General features: G+C 42.1%; 1 protein-coding gene across 1 annotated transcript in view; it reads left to right on the forward strand.

Annotated features, from left to right (window-relative positions):
- The window catches only part of mdn1 (midasin AAA ATPase 1), a 73,000-nt gene extending 54,689 nt beyond the window's left edge, over positions 1 to 18,311 (forward strand). Inside the window, exons 80-102 of the mRNA XM_034699186.1 lie at positions 40 to 263; positions 1,425 to 1,562; positions 1,893 to 2,095; positions 3,909 to 4,070; positions 4,160 to 4,297; positions 4,716 to 4,851; positions 6,351 to 6,523; positions 6,605 to 6,736; positions 6,863 to 7,004; positions 7,352 to 7,665; positions 7,748 to 7,903; positions 9,364 to 9,465; positions 9,557 to 9,755; positions 9,913 to 10,083; positions 10,163 to 10,320; positions 10,440 to 10,529; positions 10,704 to 10,819; positions 10,915 to 11,089; positions 13,077 to 13,150; positions 13,272 to 13,386; positions 14,722 to 14,788; positions 15,715 to 15,857; positions 17,302 to 18,311. Of these exons, the coding sequence (XP_034555077.1) occupies positions 40 to 263; positions 1,425 to 1,562; positions 1,893 to 2,095; positions 3,909 to 4,070; positions 4,160 to 4,297; positions 4,716 to 4,851; positions 6,351 to 6,523; positions 6,605 to 6,736; positions 6,863 to 7,004; positions 7,352 to 7,665; positions 7,748 to 7,903; positions 9,364 to 9,465; positions 9,557 to 9,755; positions 9,913 to 10,083; positions 10,163 to 10,320; positions 10,440 to 10,529; positions 10,704 to 10,819; positions 10,915 to 11,089; positions 13,077 to 13,150; positions 13,272 to 13,386; positions 14,722 to 14,788; positions 15,715 to 15,857; positions 17,302 to 17,487 (3,514 nt within the window). The 3' untranslated portion in view covers positions 17,488 to 18,311. The remainder of the gene's footprint in view (positions 1 to 39; positions 264 to 1,424; positions 1,563 to 1,892; positions 2,096 to 3,908; positions 4,071 to 4,159; positions 4,298 to 4,715; positions 4,852 to 6,350; positions 6,524 to 6,604; positions 6,737 to 6,862; positions 7,005 to 7,351; positions 7,666 to 7,747; positions 7,904 to 9,363; positions 9,466 to 9,556; positions 9,756 to 9,912; positions 10,084 to 10,162; positions 10,321 to 10,439; positions 10,530 to 10,703; positions 10,820 to 10,914; positions 11,090 to 13,076; positions 13,151 to 13,271; positions 13,387 to 14,721; positions 14,789 to 15,714; positions 15,858 to 17,301) is intronic.
- The last annotated feature ends 2,821 nt before the right edge of the window (positions 18,312 to 21,132 follow it).

Consider the following 21,132-nt stretch of genomic DNA (forward strand, 5'->3'; position numbering starts at 1 on the left):
AGAAGAAAGCAGTCCTAAAACCTCTGTTCCTCTCCACAGGAAACACTTTGTGACGTGCTGCTCCGCCTTCGATCAGCTGGGAGCTGTGGTGGCTCAGATGCCCGGCATTGAGCAGCTCTTCACAGCCGTGAATGTCAGCAGCACAGACAACCAGCCGGCCATCTCACAGAGCCTGCAGTACGTCAGAGGACAGGTGGAGGCCAGCGTCACAGAGTTCACCACATGGAAGACTGAGCTGCTCTCACTGGGACCCCAGAACTCAGGTGACAAGACAAACACTCACTTTAGCTTAGAAGTGTTATTTGACTCCTTGGAAATCTAATTTACTTTGAAGTCAGGGTGCTGGTTGTGTGGCAGAGGTCACATTCATGGAGGCTACATTTCTTCATTTGATTAGACTCAAACAACACAATACAAAACAACAATGCAGCCATTAGACTTGGAGGCAGATCTCATGCACAAATATTTCATTAAAATAATAGAAATAAAACAGTCCCATGATTTGAAAGAGAAAATTACAAATTAAATCAAAAATGTAAAATGAATAGATAAATACATAAAAAATAAAAATAGACTACAATTCAAATCAAAATGTTAAATTACTAAATACAAGGGGCGCTGGTGACCTAGCGGTCGAAGTGCCCCACATACAGAGGCTCGTCGCAGGGGTCACCGGTTTGATTCCCGGCCGGTCGACCATTTCCTGCATGTCCTCCCCCTCTCTCTACTCCCCACATTTTCTTGTCTCTCTTCAGCTGTCCTATAAAATAAAGGCAAAAAGGCCAAAAATATATATATAAAAAAATAATTACTAAATAAAAATAATTAAATATAATAAAAATAGAATAGTAGTAAAGTAATAGAAATAGAGACAGTAAACTTTTTATTTTTCAAAGATATATTTTTGGCCTTTTTTGCCTTTATTGACAGGACAGCTGAAGAGAGACAGGAAATGTGGGGAGTAGAGAGTGGAGGAAGATAATGATAATGTGCAGTTTATCACAAAAAGTCCATCAGAAAGTTAACTGAAAGAGATGAAGCAACAGGTGACCACATCATCTGGAATACATCAGTTTTTAACCGTGATCTTGCAGTGATATTCTCCATATAGAAACTGTCACAAGTTGCTGGTTTGACTTCAGACCAGGACTGGTTGGTGCACGTCCAGCCCTCCTCTCCCTTCCCCCTTGTTTCCTGTCTCTCTCAAGCCGTCTAATATAGACAAAAACAATCTTTATAAAAAATAGAGGACAGAGTCACAGAGTTCACCACCTGGAAGACTGAGCTGCTCTCGCATTAATTTCAGTCTGTTTGATAAACATCCAAAAACTCATCACTGTAGCTTTAAAGCAGCATTCACACTTTATAGTCAGATAAAGTCACATCTGGTAGCGTGCTTCTAAAGCCTCTGATTTCACTTACAGATCACCAGCCTGCCTTCTGCTCCGACTTCACTGCTGAGCTGGAGACGAACATCAACACGGTGCTGTGTGCCGTTCAGACGCTCGTGAAGAGACGGGAGAGAGAGCAACAACCAGAGAAGCCCGAAGACGTCAAGAGAGGTGAGAACAAGCACTGGAGCGTTATTGGATTTTATGGCCTTCTGGTCTTTAATGACCATTTCACATTGGGTGGAGAAACTGTGGGCATGCAGAGGAGAAGTGTATGAGCAACAGTCTGTGTAGCAGCTGTAGACAAACCTCTAAACAACCCTGGTTTTACAAGGAGCAACCAAGATAAACATATTTTACTTCAGCATTAACTAAAAGTCTAAATTGTTATTATACATGCTTCTTATTTATTCCTCAAGATCTAGATATTTTTTTGGTCTCATGTCACATTTATCCTGCAGTCGTCAGTAGTAGTATTTATGTTGTCACTCGATGTTTCAGAGGGCACTGCAGAAGAGGGAGAGGAGGAGGAAGAAGAAGAATCTCTTGACCTGCTGAAGCCCGGTCACCTGACTCGACTCCTGGAGGAGGATCTGGAAGCAGAGGTGGAAGCTCTGAGTTTGGGAGTAGTAAGCAAGGGTGTGGAGGGACTGCTGAGCCGCCTCAGGACTCACAGAGACTCGTGTCAGCCGTCACAGCTGCAGGTACGAGGACAGCTGAGGACACTCGCATCTTAATTTTACTCAATCAAATCAACTGAACTCCTCTGCTCGACTGTGGTGTTGTTCAGGTCAAGTGATGTTGTATATAAAAGCTGTTAAAGCTTGTCAGCCTGGAAGATGATACCTCAAACTTCTTTCTTCAAACACACAGGGGGAGGTGTTTCTAATCATCCTAGATGAAGATCTCTTGAATAAAGCCTGGTCTATACTTCTGTATAGCATCAACGCCATAGCCTACGCCATAGGTCTGCGTAGCTCTTATCCGATGCAGAAGTCTACGCACATAGCTGACACGCATCTCCTCCAAAATATAACTACACATATAATCGACACGGACCACAAGTTCTGTGATTAGTCCACTCGACAGCATTGTATTTCCTGCATTTACAGCACTGAATCGCCATACATCAGCCGTGCATTCATCTCCTCTGACGTCTCTTCTTTATTCTTCCCTGTAATCATGTCTGTATGATAAACATCAACATGTATCAGCTGTAAATTGACAAAATACGTTCGGAACCACCGTGAAAAAGTGAACAGAAAACACAGCGGGACAGGAAACAGGACGATCGATGTATGTATTGCTCATGTCCACATCTGCCACGAAGCAGAGGTTTAAAACAGGTTTAACTGTGCTCTCTTAAATCTAAATGAAAATCAAACCCAAGCAGGGATTTTAATCATGATCAGCTGTCTTTTAATTTGCAGAGGCTAACAGCAGAAATGTTTGCATAATGCATGTCTGTCGTGCTTGAAGCGGTGATGCTTCCATGTCACCTGACAGAAAAAATAGAAAATAAAACAGACACTTGGTTCACAGTGAGAGGAGATCGTATGCAGGATCAACAATGATCAGACAAAATCATAAATGTTCTTTGGCAGTCTTTCAGCAGTTTTTGGCAAGAGGCGCTGTTGGCCGAGCAGTTAAAGCGCTCGCCCTGTAACAGAGGCTAGAGTCCTCTTCGCTGTGGTCTCTGGTCTGACTCCTGGCCTCGAACATTTGCTGCATGTCTTCCCTCGCTCTCTACTCCCCACATTTCCTGTCTCTCTTCACTTAGCCTATCTAGTAAGGGTGAAAATGCCTGAAAATATGTAAACAAAGAAACTATTTTGCCTTACAGCAGATCAGTCGTGTCCTCATGTTTCTGTTTCTGTTCTTGTCCATTCCCAATTTGGTGAAATAAGCAGTCACATTCCCCTGTGAATGATAACTGCTTCAGTCTTGATCATGTTTTTCCCTCAGACACAAAAAACAACAAACAGATGATCCTACATTATAAACAAAAATAGCTCCAAAGAAGCTTTTCCTGTGAAAAGTCTGAGACAAACTACCTTTGATTAGAAGAATTCAGTCAGTTTAAGCTCATCATACATCATGATTCAGTCAGTCTCTGCTGTTTCTGTAACGGTGAAGAGGAACCACACTTAATCTGACGTGGAGTGACACTGACACTGTATGGAGAGCAAAAGCAGGTGCACAACTTAAACATTGTTATTGAAAAAGGCTTAATAGATGATGCTCTACGGCTCTACAGCTCTATGGCGTGCTACGAGTGAATTTATCCTTTAAAATGTCTAAAAATGTGGAGATCGGTTGTGTTTTTGTGCATCAAACATGTAAATATAACAGAGTAAATCCAACAAGGTTGACATTTGAAATCTAGAGATAACACCTTTTGTTATGTTGTTCTCTGGTGAACTAGAAGTGTTTCTAGACTTAATGAAACCCCTCTGATCTCATGAAGCTTTTGTTCATTCATTCATACGTCTGTCGTTGTTGTCTGTGTGTGTTCAGGAGGTGAGCAGGGCGTGCAGGATGCTGGTGCGTCTGGAGCCTCTGCTCGGCGTGTACTGCGACGTTGTGCGCTTCTACGTGTCCGTGTCGGTGGGAGCTCACAGGAGCACGGGGAAGCTGCTGTCTGTGCTCGCCAGCATCTTCACTCAGCTTGCTCAGAAGGTACGCAGCATGAAACATAAGTCCACAGTCTGAAGACAAACCAAAGCAGGGACTAAATGATCATCTCTGTCCTTCTCTTCTCTCTTCAGGGTTTCTGCCTCCCTCAGGAGCTGATGGCAGGAGGAGACGGAGAAGGAGCCACAGAGTTTCACGACTACGAGGGCGGCGGTATCGGAGAAGGCGAGGGCAACAAAGACGTCAGTGACAAGATTGAGAATGAAGATCAGGTGAGATTTATAGATAAACTAAATAATCTTAACTCTACGTCCTCTCTCTGGGGTTTATCAGGAGCATTGTTTCGTCTTCTGCCTCCCAAAGTTTCTCTTCAATCAATCCTCTAAGATCAGATTTATTTTGTCAGTAAAAAACACTGTTTTTCCACGTGTTTTTAAAAAAGACTTTCATTTCACCTGTTAAAGTGCTGAAAAGAGAATAAAATCAGATTGAGATTATTTTTATTTTCCTCACTTGCCTCTCCGGGCTTCTGTAGAGTCCTGTTGTGACTAAGTACAAAGACAGTGAATCCTTGGGCTTAAAGGGCACATGCAGTATTCATCGTCCTTTATCAGAAGTTCAGCACATCAAACTTAATCTTCAGATTATTTGAACAGTGTTTGTGACAGGTCTGTGTTTCTCCTCTTGCAGGTGGAGGACACGTTCCAGGAGGGTCAGGAGAAAGAGGAGCAGCAGGAGAAGGGAAACATCAAAGAGGAGGACAATGCCATCGAGATGTCGGAGGACTTCGATGGACAGATGCACGACGGGGATGAGAAAGAACCAGGTGACCATCTATTCATTATCTTTCTCAGTCCTGTGTGCCGGTCCATCAGATACAAGTCAGGCTACAAGACACAGTGTGTAGGAAGAAACCTGAGTGAAGCTGCTGAAACTCAGTTTATTATCAAGCAACTGAGAGAAATGAAGCCGATGTGGAAGTGTTAAAAACTGCAGTTCCTCAAGTGTCCACTTGAGGCTGGTTGCAGAAACATCAGAAACCACATACACACCCATTCAAAATACTTTACAGCATTAATAAACATTTTTACAGCCTGGTTCAAAACACGGCTTCGGTCTGATAGCTCATTTCTCGCACACACTGTAAGGGGTGGAATTTTTTGTAATTTGTAATTTTTAAAGATATTCTGTCGTGTTTACACCATACGCGAACTATCGGGCTGTTCCAAAGAATACAAACGCGGGAATGTTTTGCGTTTACTCGCTCAAGTCACGCGAATAACTTGCTCAATACGATCATCAAAATCAAGTATATGCAAGCTCAAGATGCTAGTTTTTGCAAGAGGTGAGGTTCCCTTCAAACGCCACAGTCTGTTGTCATCAAACAAGGTTGAGCTTGCGTTCATTGAATGGTGAAGCCAATTATACTTAAGGGGGCGGAGCTAACTTCCTAGTACAACCCATAGCTGGTATCAAGTGGCAGACAAAGGTTTTCACCACTCACCAGATAATCCTCCTCCCTCTCTGTCCTCACAGTGAGCTCTTGTTTATTCCTGACCCCATAAAAAGGAGGTAGTGTCACAAAGTTCAGGGAAGCTACACAGAGATATAATCAATGTGTCCCATATATTCTACATGAATGAACTCCGCCGGTCCTTATGTCACATCATATGTCACCAGAGGATCTGCAAGCTGATTGGCTATCGGGGTGTGAAGGATTTGCTGGAGTTCAGAGTTTTCAACTCTCATGAATTCATTTATCTTCCCACGAATGCACGCCATACGTGCCTTCAGACCACTACTCGTGTCAATTTGCATCTATACATTGACTTTACATTTAATTCATTTGCGTGAAAGACTCACAAGTTTTACATAATGAGAGGCACAGCTGACTTGACTGACAGGTGGGAACACTACTTCTGCTGTTAGCAAGGAGACTAAAGGCTGCCTCAACTTCACCTTTTTGCGTCATACTAGATCGACTGAAGTTGGGTTAAGTTCAGCATTTTCAATATAGCGACTTCCAACGATCGGGCTTCAAAACTCTGCTTCAGAACAAATGGGCGACGTCACAGAGACTACGTCAATGTTTGATACAGGATATGATTGTTACAACTCAACACAGTTCATGTTGCCGTTCATTTTTTGAGACGGAGTCTTGAGGAAATGCTACATTCAAATTCATGCTAGTTTTCCGTGACTACCAACCCCAGCTTTAACTGGCCTGGAGAGTTAACCCTTCCTTTTCCAGACAACAAACGAAAAATAACTTTTAAACCATTGAGTGCAGGAATGAAAGGTTGATGCTCTTTGTCTCGTTTGCAGGAGACGATGATGACTCGTCTAAAGAGGATGAAGAGGAGCTGGATAAAAAGATGGGCGACCTGGGTGAAGGACAGACGGACACTCTGGATGAGAGGATGTGGGGGGATGATGAAGATGATGATGACAATGAAGGAAGTGACAAAGAGGAAGAGTCTGGACAGGGCATGGACCAGGTACACACCTGAGTCTTTATTTAAACACATCAGAGGTCTGTTTCTCTCAGAGTGCTTTAACTTCCTGTCTGACTCTCGCAGGGCGAATCAGAGCTGGTGGCTAAAGATGACAACCTGGACGCTGCCGATCCAAACAAAGACAAGAAGAACCAGGACGGAGACCAACAGATGGATGAGGAGGAGAAGGAGAAAATCCATGAGCAAGGAGACGAGGTAACCTTTCTACTGTAGCACGTGTAACTTTTTCTAAGATTAACACAACATATTCAACTTATCAGAGATCCTCCTGTTATTCTAACACTTCCTGTCTCTGTTGTGTTTCTGTCTGTTGTCTCTCAGAGGGAGTTTGATGAGAACGAGGTGGACCCTTACCACGGTCAGCAGGACAAGAGACCGGAGCCTGAGGCCATGGATCTGCCCGAGGATCTGAACCTGGACCAGGAGGAGGAGGCTGGAGACGGTGGAGAGGAGGAGGGAGAAGGTGAGACCTCTTTTTGAATAAACACACTGCAGTAACACCCTGATTTCTACTGCTGGTAACAGTAGCTGGTCAAAATAATAATGGAGATATAAGACAGGTTTATATCTCTATGTTAAATTATTAACAAAGACACAACATCAAGACAGGGTAAGACTCAGTCTTATCTCATCTTAATCCACCATGAGGATTTTACCTCGCAGTATTTAACAAGTTACAGCGGAGAGGAAAAACTCTCTTTCAACAGGCAGAAACCTCCAGCAGGACCAGACTCATGTTCGACACACATCTGCTGAGAATGAAGATGAAGGCAATGACACTGCGTTTGTTTCTGATCTGTTTCTCTTCAGAGGAGAATCCCTTCGACATCGATGATAAAACAAAGTCCCTGGAAGAGAAGGAGGACGAACAGAAAGAGGGAGACGAGGGGGAGGAGGGAGCGGAGCAGATGGAGGAAGATCAGAAGGACCAACCAGGAGAGGAGAACAATCAGGAACCAAAGACTGAAGAAGAAAAGCAGGAGGAGGAGGGAGGAGGAGAAAGAGCAGAGGGAGAAGAAGAGTCTGCTGAGAAAGATGAAGAAGAAGAGGAGAAGGAGAAAGGACAGGAAGCAGGAAGAGATGAAGATCACACACTTCCTAATGACAAAGGAGAAAAACCAAAGGTGTGTATGCTAAAGAGCTCCTGTTTGATAAACACACACAGTTTTGTCTTTTGTGTCACTGTGTGATTCATGATTCTTACAGGAGGAGGAGGAAGGACCAGGAGAGGATGAGGAGCAGCCGGAGTCAGCAGAGAGGAAGGAGCACGATACAGACGGTCAGACAGGAGAGGAGAACGTTCAGAGTGACACGGCTGTGGAGCTGGCAGGAGAGGCGTCAGAGAGAGACCAGGCCAAAGAGGTAAACACACACACACACACACACACACACACACACAGAAACACACACATGCCTCAGCTGCATGGCGTGTTACACCTGCACACTGAAAACAGAGAGGAGGGGGATGAGCAGCAGCCCAGCCTTCTAGTCTGTGTAGCGTGTAATACTTTTCCAATCCACCGTCGGCACGTACGGCTGCTCATGCATGAGCACGAGCAGATGTACACAACATTAACGATGTTACTTAATAGATGTCAAAACAATGTGGCAGGTGTTTTAAGATGAAGTCTGTGTTTGTTTGACCCAAGCACCTTCAAACAGGCAGAACAGACTGACCTTTAGCTCTTTGTCACCTGACTCACATCTTCTAATAATAATAATAATAAATATTTTATTTAGAAGCGCCTTTCAAAGCACTCAAGGTCACTTTACAGACAGATTAAAACACAATAAATAAAGATAACGTGATGAAATAGATAAAAACAAGCAGAGTTACATCAAGTTAAAATGAGGCAGTGTAATCAGACAAGGAATGCAATTTGAAACAGATGAGTTTTAAGTTTGGATTTGAACAGGGGTAGTGAGTCGGAGTTACGGATGTCTGGTGGGAGTGAGTTCCAGAGTTGGGGAGCAGAGCGACTGAAAGCTCTGCTCCCCATGGTGCTGAGACGGGCAGAGGGCACAGAGAGGTGGAGGGAGGAGGAAGACCTGAGGGAGCGAGAGGGGGTGACAATGTGGAGGACATCAGACAGATACGGAGGGGAGAGGTTGTGAATGGTCTATACCTTAATAACTTCCAAAGCCACTAAAGGTCACCACCCAATCATGGCATTGATTAAAGGTTGCATAGATTACTTACACAGTTGCAGTTTTGGTGCAGAACAAGGCTGTTTTTGAAACCGCCTACTGTACTTAGCAGTATGTACTGATTTGGCCAAAATTCAGTATGTAGTATGTGAACAAGAGCAAAATCTGCAGTATGCCAAAACTCCCCAGATGTCATACTGATTGGGAAAATGTCTCAGTATGCATCAGACCAGTGTCCCTCAGGTACTGTTTCCCACAATGCACAGTGCTAACGTTTGGCTTCTTCTTTTTCTCATATATCACAGGGGCACTTTGTTTTTAGGTGCAGTGAAATTATTAAATTCAATATAAACTTAACTTTTTAAATCATTAGTGATGCTAAAGAAGCAGTTTCTCAGCTTGGCCGTTGAAACCGGAAATCCAGCAACGCCTGACCCAGCATCCTGCAGAACAGACCCAACAGAACAGTCAGACTACAGACTACTTTCAGTCACAGTATGCATTTTGCTGTACCCCTGTGCTCCTTGAAAGAGGCTGAAATCAAATCTAGTTCAAGCATTATAAAAGAAACAGGGGGTGTTCACAGGTTTCAAGATGTGCTGTTTATTCACTTCAGACCCTTTCTCCTGTCTCCCTTCATCTCTAAACTCTTCACTTCCCTTGTTGTTTCTCAGGAGCACGGGACTGGAGCTGCAGACGCCAGCCAATCAGAGGGCCACCAGTCAAAGCTGACTGCACGCATGGCTTCACAGAGACAGACTCAGAGCCAAACTCAGGTCAGAAACCTGCACACTGATCAATCTGCTATGTTTCCGTCAGTTTCTGTTACTTTATCTGATCTCAATGCTTCTTAACGTTCTGTTTCAGAGCTTCAAGAGGAAACCGGGACAGGCGGATAACGAGCGATCCACGGGAGATTATAACGAGAGAGTGAATAAGCGTCTGCGTACCGTGGAGAGCAGTAAGGATCGCTCTGAGGACAGAGGGCAGAGCGACGCACAGCAGGAGTCTGACCTGTATGAGCACATCAAACAAGGAGAGTCCACGTACGACACGCAGACATACGGTCAGTCACCTTTGTTATACACAACACAAATGTACAGAGCTGTAGACGCACATCCGTACCAGGTCTAACAGAGTACGGTCTAGACCTGCTCTTTAAGTGAAGCTCCTTAAGATAGCAGTGTTTGTTTGTTTTGACACATTTGCTGTTTTCCCTCTAGATGTTGCCAGCGCAGACCAGCAGAAAGCAGCCGGACCTCAGCAGGACCAGGAGGACCAGAACGAGGAGGATGTTGCAATGGAAACAGAGAACCAGGAAGAGAACCTGCAGCCTGCTGAGGTCCAGGACCTGAAGCCCGAGCAGCTGGACTCCACCAAGGCCTCCAAAACAGGTGACACAGTCCTTCTTCTCCTACTCGTCTGGACTTTTACATGAACAGTTTTTATGAACGTGGTGCGTTTGGGGTGCAGGTGCAGACAGTGGAGAGATGGAGGTGCAGACTCAGGCCGAGGGAGAGGAGGAGGAGAAGTGGAAGGACAGACTAAACACCAGAGAAGAAGAAAGAGGCGAGAGAAGCAAAGAATCAACGATCCACACGGTTCCTGAGCTTCTGCTGGACTCACTGCAGGTAGAGGACCAGAATGACACTGACACACCTGTTTAATGTTTTCTCTTTGACTGTTGGTCCTCATGTTGTGTTGGCGTGTCAGAGTCCGGTCGTTAAGCTGTGTGTGCTCGTGTTTATAGAAAGAAGAGAGAGACCCGGAGGAGGTCAGGAGGGAGATGGAGCTGCAGCTGGAGGCCTGGCACAAACTGGCTCCAGGGACTCTGGAGGAGGTGAGGTGTACTAAGGAGATCCACTTTATCAAACTCTGTGGTTCATTTAGAAAGTTCACGTTACAACCCAGCCAGTCTTTCTCTCAGTGTTTGATCAGCAGTCTTCAAACTGAGACTGAGGTTGGGGTTAACGTAGTTCTGGTGTTGTGTCTGATGTGTTGTCGTGTGTTCCAGGAGAGTACAGCGGCCTCCATGTGGCATCAGTACCAGAGTCTGACCTCGGCTCTGTCCCAGCAGCTGTGTGAGCAGCTCCGCCTCATCCTGGAGCCCACGCAGGCCGCCAAACTCAAGTCAGGACCAACACACAGATTGCATTATGTGTTTATAAAGACAGGTTGAAATGATATAACACACAATAACACATCACATGTTACATCCTCCACAGGGGAGACTATCGCACAGGGAAGCGTCTGAACATGAGGAAGGTGATCCCCTACATCGCCAGCCAGTTTCGTAAAGACAAGATCTGGATGAGGAGGACCAAACCCAGCAAGAGGGAGTATCAGATCTGTCTAGCTGTGGACGACTCCTCCAGTATGGTGGACAACCACTCCAAACAGGTACCAGAGCCCGTCACTTGACCTCATATATAACTCTATTACTGTGGCATGACTCCAGTCGATAACAGGGATGGGCATTTCAAGCCAAAACACTATTCGATAATCACTGACATCTGTTTGATGATTATTCATAATGGTGGTGCTGCTAGTAACGAGCACTGGCAGCATCTGTCTTGATCTTATGCCGGTGTTTCTGTGATGCAGCGTTGCGTTTTCACAGCCATGCTCTGTTTCTGAATCTCACACCACTACACACGTATGTCCAGTGACTGTCACAAATGTTTTCTTCTTCTTTTGCTGTTTAATGCAGTTAGTATTCTTCTTCTTCTGTTTCTTAATGCAGTTAGCAAAAAGCTTTAAGACGCTCTTCAGCCACCATTTGGCCGGAATACCGTATTACAACCAGGCACTGAGGAAAATGTACTTTTAAAATGAGATAATATTCACAGTAACTTATTTTAACAAATAAACGATTATCCCAACATTTGAAATCATGTCCAATCCCTAGTCAGTAAGCTTACAGGCTGAATAAGAAGATGAAACATCTAAGAGGAACCAGAAGTTCTGATGTTGTCCGGTAGATTCATTCAGCCACCTTCTGTGAAAGAGGTTGTGCTTGCCTCAACTTTATCCATTAAAGGTGACATATTACAATCTTTTTCATCAATATATATTGGTCTAAGAGGTCCCCAAAACATGTCTTTAAAGTTTATACTCAAAAAAACACTTCGAAATCAGATTTTGGCATGCCTGAAAAACCCTCTTCTCCAGCCCTGCTCAGAACAGTCTGTTTTCTCTCTGACCACGCCCCCTCAGGAAGTGGATGTGCCCTCGGCTCTCCAGCATGTAATGTAATGTTTACATGTTGGCTGAATATACACGGCTGCTCACAGACCCGTGTTACTTCAACCCTCTGAATCTGATCCTGACGGAGAGGCGCCTGCAGCAGGACCTTTCTGAACAATTGGTCACAGATTTAGTGTTTCTTGTTGTTTTATTTGTCAGTATGTCAACATGTGTCTTGGTACACAGCTACGAACATGTAGCTATGTGGCTATGCTAACTAGCGCTAGCACTTTTCCATGATAAATAAAAATCATCCACTGGATCTTCAAATCTGCAGACGTGGGGAGTAAAACCGACCTTTGTGTTTATTAAGACAGCCTACAACTAGCATGCCTCCCTCCTAAGCTCCTTGTTAGCACACATGTGTGCAGGTAATGAAAAACAGAGGAGGGGTTGAGTTTTTTTTATACAGTCTATGGGCTGAACAGGCTCCGAGCTCTGACTCTTTGACAGACCGGATATTGTTGTGACGTAACAAAAACACAGAAGTCTGAAACGGCTCGTTTCACACACATTTACAGAAAGGTGAAGAAATCAGAACAGGGGCAGAATGGATTTTTTTCATTTTCAGGGGGTTTGTAGACATGCCAGGGACACATATTTCAGGTAGAGAACCATTAAAAAGTCAATTTTTCATGATATGTCACCCTTAAGTCTAATGCACCTGATCAAATTACAGCGGAGGATGAGGACCACTGGACAAAATGTTTTGGAAATTAAGAAAAATGTGGACATATTTTAATAGTTGGTCCGAATTTCTTAACTCCCGGAATTCTAAAAGGGCTGAATTCTGGCTTTAAAGTCAGAATAAAAAACACATTTCTGAATGTCTACATTTATTTTTTGTTGGCCCAGCCTCCACATTTATTTTGTCAGTGACCCTAATCCTCTAGATTCACCAAAAGTTCTTGTTTTTTGTGACTGACAGGCTCAGATTGTCATATAAAGAGTTGGTCATCATTATAGAAATGATCCCAGAGATAGACGCTTTATGTCACAGAGGAAGATGAGTCACTTAGACTCTAAAGTTAGTGAATCAGAAGATAGGGCAGATTTAGAATGAGCAGATTTCTTCCTTTGGTTCAAGAAACAGCACATTATGAAGAAATAAACATCCTGTGTGTCTTCTGTTTGTTTGCAGCTGGCGTTTGAATCTCTGTCTACGATCATCAACGCTCTCACTCTGCTGGAGGTCGGACAGGTGTCTGTGTGCAGGTGAGAGTCTGCTTAGAAACTGCCTCTGCAAATGTAGCGATGAAGGTAGAAATCAAACCTATAGACCCCCAAACAGGAAGTAAAACTACAGTTTATCGTATCCTTCTTTGTGTGTGTGCAGTTTTGGCGAGCAGGTTCAGCTGCTGCACCCGTTCCAGCAGCAGTTCAACGACGAGTCTGGAGCTCGGATTCTCCGACTCTGTCAGTTCCAGCAGAAGAAGACGAGAATAGCTCAGGTGAGAGACTCTTCAAATGTTTTAGGATTTTAAAAGTCTGTGGTGCATACGTCTTAAAAAATGAGCTCCTACCCTTCAGTCCTTACAACCTTTTGTTAGTTTGAAACAGTTTGAGACATCTTTGGATGTTCTCATAGAAAAGAAGTACGACCTCCACAGCAGAGAGGCTTCAGTTCCTCTAGTGGAATTAACTTTAATGACTTTTTTAGAACATAAGGGAAGTATAAATGAGATCTACACTACAGTATTTACACAAACAATTAGAAAATGACACCTGTTACTAATAACACAGCGTGATCCTCACCACTAGATTTTGGGGTCTTCTATCTCTTTTTGTCTATCAACCGATAGTTCTATCTATTTTGAAAAAGCAACCAATTGTTTGATGACAATCTTGAGGTTATTGGGACCTTATCAGTCTATTTTATGAGTCTGTAAGTTCCTCTGCTCACCTTTTCAACCTTTGCTGTCTTTCCATAAATAACACTTGATTGCATCTTTCTAATTGGCAATCATCTCATTATTTGAAGTATTAAATTTCTTCTCAAATTGGTTGAATATTTCTTTGTTACAGAATATATTTTCAAGACGATTACAATAAATATATAATATAATAAATTACATTCAGAGGTGAAATTCATAATTCACTTTTATCACATTGTACATTGGAAGCTGATTTTGAACTGAATTTAGATAATTAAAAATAAATCAATGGACAGACAAAATTATATTATTTCTGATATTACGATATCTTTGTTCATATACAGTAAATAATCTATTTTGTCAGAAGTGGGTTTTCAGTTTCCTGAATTTTGTTTCCAAGGATCCCTGTGAAAGGTTTGTTTTGGTCTGAGATTTATTCACACTTGTCAGTTTTTGTTTACTTTAAATTTCAGCAAGTATAAAAGTAAAACAAATTCATACATTTATTATTTGACTTATTTGTGAACACATTTTTGAAACATTAATTGATACAAGTTGTTTCTTCATTTTTTAACCTCTTAATATAAAATAAAAGCAGTATGGAGTAGCTCATATGTCCCTCTTTTTGTCTGTTTTCAGTCCCATCCCTGAATTCTTTTAGATTTTCAGTTTTTTACAAAAGACAGACCAGAGTGATGTTTCGTTAAGTCATTTGTATCTCTCTAAAGCTCTCTGAAGCTTGGACCATTTAAAATCCTCTCATATAATGTTTTAGTTTTCCTCATGTCTGGGTGTGAATGTGATGATAAATGTTGAGGCGTTATTTACCTTGAAGTCTCAGTTAAACTTTACGTGACTGAATGTATCAAAGTTCGTCTTTCCCTCTTGACTCTTTGTTTTTGTTCTCTGCAGTTTTTGGAGACGTCCACTAAAATGTTTGTAGCAGCTCGCCAGCAGACTCCTGGATCTCTAAACTCAGGTAACGACTCACCTGTAGACATCCAGACTTTTCACCCTAGACTTTTTTCCTGCCAGCCCTTATTAAGTAAAACATCTGTGTGAAGCCAGGGTGAGCTGATTGGGACGCACAGCAGGTCATGATCAGGAAAATGAACCGCAAGGGAGTAAACGAGGGTGATGATGTTTGTATCATGCAACTGGTGTTCTGTTGAGTTTTGCTGCTTTTGTCAAGAAATGTCACCATAGCACATTTCAGTAGCAGAGGTTGTCCGTTTGTGCTATTCATGCTTTCAGGTAACAAACAGGGTAAGTGTTGTGTAAAAGTAAGGTGAGCATGTTTTGGTACTCTGACGAGATCTTTATTTTACTTTAGATATGCTCAAGAACTCGGAGCATTGATTCAAGAGCAAAAACCATAGTCGGGGCAATGACTCTGTTGCTTCGTGGACAAACACATCTGCCAGGGGTTGAGAGTGAGCCAAAAATAAGGAATAAAGTCAACATTAACTACCGCAGTGTCCTTTTGACATGTTCAGACCCCCCTACTCCACCCCGCACCCCTCAGTCTGACCGAGAAGACTCCATGTTGGGACAGGACGTGTGAACAGGCAGAGCTCCTGACATTTTTAGACATTCCCTTAAGTGTACGTATATCTGAGAACAGCTTGAATAATAGTGTGATGTGCTGCTTTGTTTGAGAAAGTCTATGTTATAAAGATCCTTTTTGATTCTTCTCACCATGATTCTGTCTGCATGTAAAGTTTGAGGGGAACACAAAAAGGGACCCGTGATGGAGCTGGTTAATGAATACCATAAATACGATCTCTGCAGTGACTGGAGAGTTTTTCACGAAGCCTTTATGTTTCAAGAGAGCTAAAATAATCTGAACTGCCTGACAAGCTGCGTGTCATCATGCTGACACCTGACCTCTGACCTCGTCCACAGAGACGGCCCAGCTGCTGGTCATCGTGTCGGACGGGAGAGGTTTGTTCCTGGAGGGAAAAGAGCGTGTGATGGCCGCTGTCCGAGCCGCACGCAGCGCTAACGTGTTCGTAATCTTCGTGGTGCTCGACAACCCAAACTCACGGGTACGTAAATGTGAATCTTCATCTTAATTTGTTATGTCTTTTTGTTTTCAGTGTCCTATTAGTTCTCAGTGGTTTTTAATTCTGTTACTGACTTCAGTTTTTTTAATTTTGAAAAGCTTACTTTTCAGTTTTAATGTTGTCTTTAGTTTTTCTCCTGACTCTTCGCCGCTGCCATCATGGTGTCATAAGCTCAACATGTGCAGGCTTTGTTTGAGTGAGTGAGCTTCAAAACATTAGAAGCTCCAGTTAGAGATAACAGGTTTCATGAAGGTGGTCATGAACTTTCTCTATAAACTCAAACCTGCTGCTTCAGGCTCTGTGTGCACCAAGCAGCAACCGCTGGCCGCGAGAATTGAAGCCAATGCGGAAGTGTTAAAAACGGCAGTTCCTCGAGTGTCCACTTGAAGCTGGCTCTGGAAGAACAGGAATTCACATACACACCAATTAAAAAAAGCAGCAGAAATCTTTACAGCAGAAATAAACATGTTTACACCCTGGTTCAAAAATTGAGTGTAGTCTGGATAGCTCATTTATCGATTGGCACCATAGACTCTATAAAATATTGATGTAGTATCCGTGACATCACCCATCTGTTCCTGAAGCGCTGTTTTGAGGCCAATCATCGGCCGGAGCCATATCGCTGCTATTCAGCGATTGTGACGTAAAGAGGCGGGCTTTGAGCCTTTTTACCTCTCAATATCTCAATATCTTCAAAATTTCCACCTTAGAAATAAATACACCCCTGTACAGTGTATGCAGATCGAGAAATGAGCTATTCAGACTACACTCGTCTTTTGTACCAGGCTGTAAACATGTTTATTTCTGCTGTAAAGATCATGTTTTTTGAATTGGTGTGTATGTGGTTTCCTGTACTTCCGGAGCCAGCCTCAAGTGGATCCTCGATAAACTGCAGTTTTTAGCACTTCAGCATAGGAATTATATTTTTAGACCGGAGGTTGCTGCTTGATCCGCACACACTGTACGGGGGTGAATTCTTTCATAACGGGGAAATTTGGAAGATATCAAGATTACGAGTTTTCCATTATGAGAGGCACAGCTGACTTGGTTGACAGGCGGGAACACTGTAGCTGTTGGCGAGGAGGCTCAAAGCCCGCCTCTTTACATCACACTGGCTCCACAGCAGTTAGGTTGAGTTCAACATTTCCAATATGGCTGCCGCCGACGATCAGCTTCAAAAGAGATAGATGACGTAACGGATACTACGTCCATTATTTATACAATCTATGGTGCGCACTCACGTGAGAGAAGGCATTTATGATCATTTGGTGCTTCTTCATCTCAAAAAGGACTGATCGGCAGCTGTAAGCAGTTAGCTGTTTTTTCCTTCATGAAAACTAGTTTGTCTTTATTTCAGTCAGTAAAAAAATGTTTTTGATGATCTAGTTTTTGTTGTTTCGTTGACGATAATTCCTTTGCTCTGCAGGACTCCATCCTGGACATCAAGGTCCCCATATTCAAAGGACCAGGAGAACTACCAGAGATCCGCTCCTACATGGACGAGTTCCCCTTCCCCTTCTACGTCATCCTACGAGACGTCAACGCCCTGCCGGAGACGCTCAGCGACGCGCTCAGACAGTGGTTTGAACTCGTCACAGCAGCCGACCAATGAGAAGCCATCGTTCACAGGCAGCAAACAACTGCACAATAAATGTACTGCTGCTGCTGCTCGCCTCTCTGACACACAAAAAGACTGGAGAAAAAAAAAAGAGACTGACCGCTGTACATGTGCCTTTATTTTCTGATTTGTACTGTAGATTTTAGTGGATTTGAAAGCAATCTTTGCTGTTTTTGTCCTTGTAATCAGGGGGTTCTCTTTGTTTTGAGGATTGCTTTAACTTGCACGTCTGAGTTGAAATGATAGAAACAATAATGTGATTCCCCCGTGTGTGAAACACCTCATTGAAGAGTCAGTAAATACCTCTGTTTCCCTTTGTATTATAGCTCTGAAGTCATGTTTGTGTGTGGATGTGTTAGTCAGTGTTACAGAGATCATGGTCATTCATCTTCAGTGTGAACACAATAACAGTGTGACCAACAGTAGCATGTCAGTGAGGTCATGACTGACTGAAGGAACTCAAAAATGTGCCTTGGAGAGGAGGACAGTGTTTATCTCACACCTGATGAGCTCCAAGCTCTGCCGGGATCTCTCATGCACTTTGAAGCACAGGGACTTCAGATCCCACTTTTGATAAAACAAACGCCCCGTACAGTATAAGACATATCGGCAGTGTTCATCCTTCCATGCTGTGTGACCTCCTGAGAGCTCAGAGCTCCTCACTGTTTGTAATGAGTAGGTGTAAATGTTTATCATCTCTGTGTTTTGTAACGTGCTCTTACATGTAAGCGGACATATTTTAGAGGTTGTTTCTTCATTGCATCTGTGTGTTCAAAAAGAACGATCATGACAATAAACAGTTTACAAGGTTGAAAATCTCAGACCCAGTCTTCTAATTTTAACACTTAATAAAGTTTAAACAAACAGAGATTTAAATCTGGAACAGAGAAACCTTGATTTAGACTTTCACAGAAAAGATAAACCTGCAGATGTCCACTTACATTACATTATAAACATCAACAGCACAGATAGTGCTGATAATATAAAATTGAAATGATGAAATAGACTAGTTGGAGTAGGCTATGACAGGGGTTCCTAAACTTTTCAGCCCACGACTCCCAAAATATAGGTTTCCAAAGACTCGTGCCTCCCAATGCCCCTAGAAGTGATTATACTGTATGTTGCTTCATACTTCGTCTAGCTGGTCTGCAGAAAATTAGCCTACCTTCATGGACATGTGGCTGTGTTTCCTGTGCTGTTGTGAATTTACCTGCTGCTCATGATGCTTTTGTTAATTAACTGTTAACTAACCCTAACCTTATTAGGAGTCATCTGGCAACAGTAAAAGGCAGAATGCTAATGTAAAAATTTGTATTTGCAAGGTTTTATTTCAAATTGAATTACTATTTCTGTCGATATTTTGGCAATAACGAGTAAAATATAAAATTTTAGATCATGTAAGGAAAATAAAAAATACCTGGAAGACATCTTGCGACCCCCAACCACTTTGGGAACCCCTGGGCTATGGATACAGGCAGAGCCAGCCCAAACTGACTTAGTCCCCTAGGCAAGATTTCAACTGGTGCCCCTTGTAATGTAACCAACTCACCAACAACCACATCACATATACACTTAAAGACAACTGACATACAGCTCTATGTTTGACAGGTTTCTTATTTTAAGAACATTAATAAAAAGGTAATAACACCGATAATAAGCAGGAAAAAATACAATTTCAAAATACATAATGTAATAGTAGTAGAATTAATTCAGTCATTATATAAAACAATCATTTTCAAAGTAAAGACACTTTCGATAAAGTAACAGTAATGTATTAAGTGATGACTGAAAATGAATAGCCAGAAGTAAAATTCTTATTTAAGCCTAGCCTACATTTTCTATCTAATTAATCTACCAGCTTCCAAAGTGTAAAGAAAACAACAAAAACAAAACAAAAACAAGGAAATCATGAACACTTATGGACTTCAAAAACTGCTTTGGATTTTTTTTCAAACTCAAAGGTAAATCAAGCTTTTAAATGTATACTAGCATCACTCCGCAATTTAACCCCAAATTAAATTAGAGAAAACATTGTTTTTCCTGTTACCTTCAAAGATTCTTCCATACTCATTTAGGGGACAAGTGGCGCCCCTATGGATAGCCGGTGCCCCTAGCATTTGCCTGTACTGCTTATGCCACGGGCCGGCCCTGGTTTTGATAATTATTATGCACATATACCTTTGACTGCATTGAATTAATAAACATATACGGTTATTTTTTTCTGCCATACAAACTCAACCTGTTCCATAATTGAAACAGACAACTTGGCTGGAAGCAAACCGTAGAGGTGTGAAAATTAGTACATTTGAACCATTCAGTGGTGGACAGTAACAGAGTACATTTACTTGAGTACTGTACTTGAGTACATTTTTATTTAAAGGGTGTGCACACTTATGAAAACACATTATTTTAGTTTTTTGGGTTTTTTTCTTCCCCCTAAAAGATTGTATTTATTTATTCAATTGAATTGTTCATGGTATAGGTCACATTAAAGGTGAAAAAAGTTCTGACATGATTTATCTTGGTCTCAATCTTCAACATCACAAACACCGGTATTTTAACAAGGGTGTGGAGACTTTTGATATCCACTGTATATTGAAACATAGTTTTAAGTGGGACCTAACATCACAATAACAGAGACAGGATCTCATACAAATTACATGTGGATGATAAAATGAAAGATAATCACAAAATGATATGTGCAAATTCACACTGCTCACACTTCATATTGTAGCTGTAGACTTTATTTAAAGACAAACCGGCCACTTCAATGTAGTCATGGATATTTATTGTGGGGTCATGTCAGTTCATACTCGACATCATAGACTTCTTCTTCTTCTTCTTCTTCTTCTTCCTCTTCTTCTTCTTCTTCTTCTTCTTCTTCCTCTTCTTCTTCTTCTTCTTCTTCTTCTTCTTCTTCTTCTTCTTCTTCTTCTTCTTCTTCTTCTTCTTCTTCTTCTTCTTCTTCTTCTTCTTCTTCTTATTATTATTATTATTATTATTATTATAACTATGTTATACTATATAGTTTATGAATATATGTTGATACAATAGAGAGAAAGAGAGATATGTAAGTTTGGGTCAGGCATTCCTTTATCAACCTCTGTCTTCATGTCTTCTCCTTTTACCTCATAACAAAATGTTCAACGCTGTCTCCTCATTGCTCTTCATCATGTCCCATTACTTCTCCTCATTGCTAATGAATTAAATTTCAGTTAACAGGTTATGTTTGAATGTTTCTACTTCAACAGCTGCTTTTTAGTAATTCTGTTTACAATGATATTGTGCTGCTAAATATTGCAGTTTGATCAATGTTGTGGTGCACGCTGTCACTATGAATAAATGTGTAATTATGGGGTATCATATCTGAGCCAGATTAGGAACATATATTTACTTGATTTTTAGGAATCTGGTCCACTTATGGTGCAAAACTGATCCACATCTGTCGTGTGGGTCTTCATCAGATCTGGCCCATTGTGCAAAAAGACACTGAAGGGGACCAGTTTCAACAGTATGGACTGGAATTTGGAGTACATCTGACCCATGTCCAGTCCGGTTGTCTTTTTCTATCTGTGATACTTTGCCTCTCTGTTTTTTTATATGAATTTCAAATGTCAAGTCTTAAAATGACCATGGTAT

Source organism: Notolabrus celidotus, chromosome 13 (genome assembly GCF_009762535.1).
Source record: "Notolabrus celidotus isolate fNotCel1 chromosome 13, fNotCel1.pri, whole genome shotgun sequence".
In the NCBI taxonomy this organism is placed as follows: domain Eukaryota; kingdom Metazoa; phylum Chordata; class Actinopteri; order Labriformes; family Labridae; genus Notolabrus; species Notolabrus celidotus.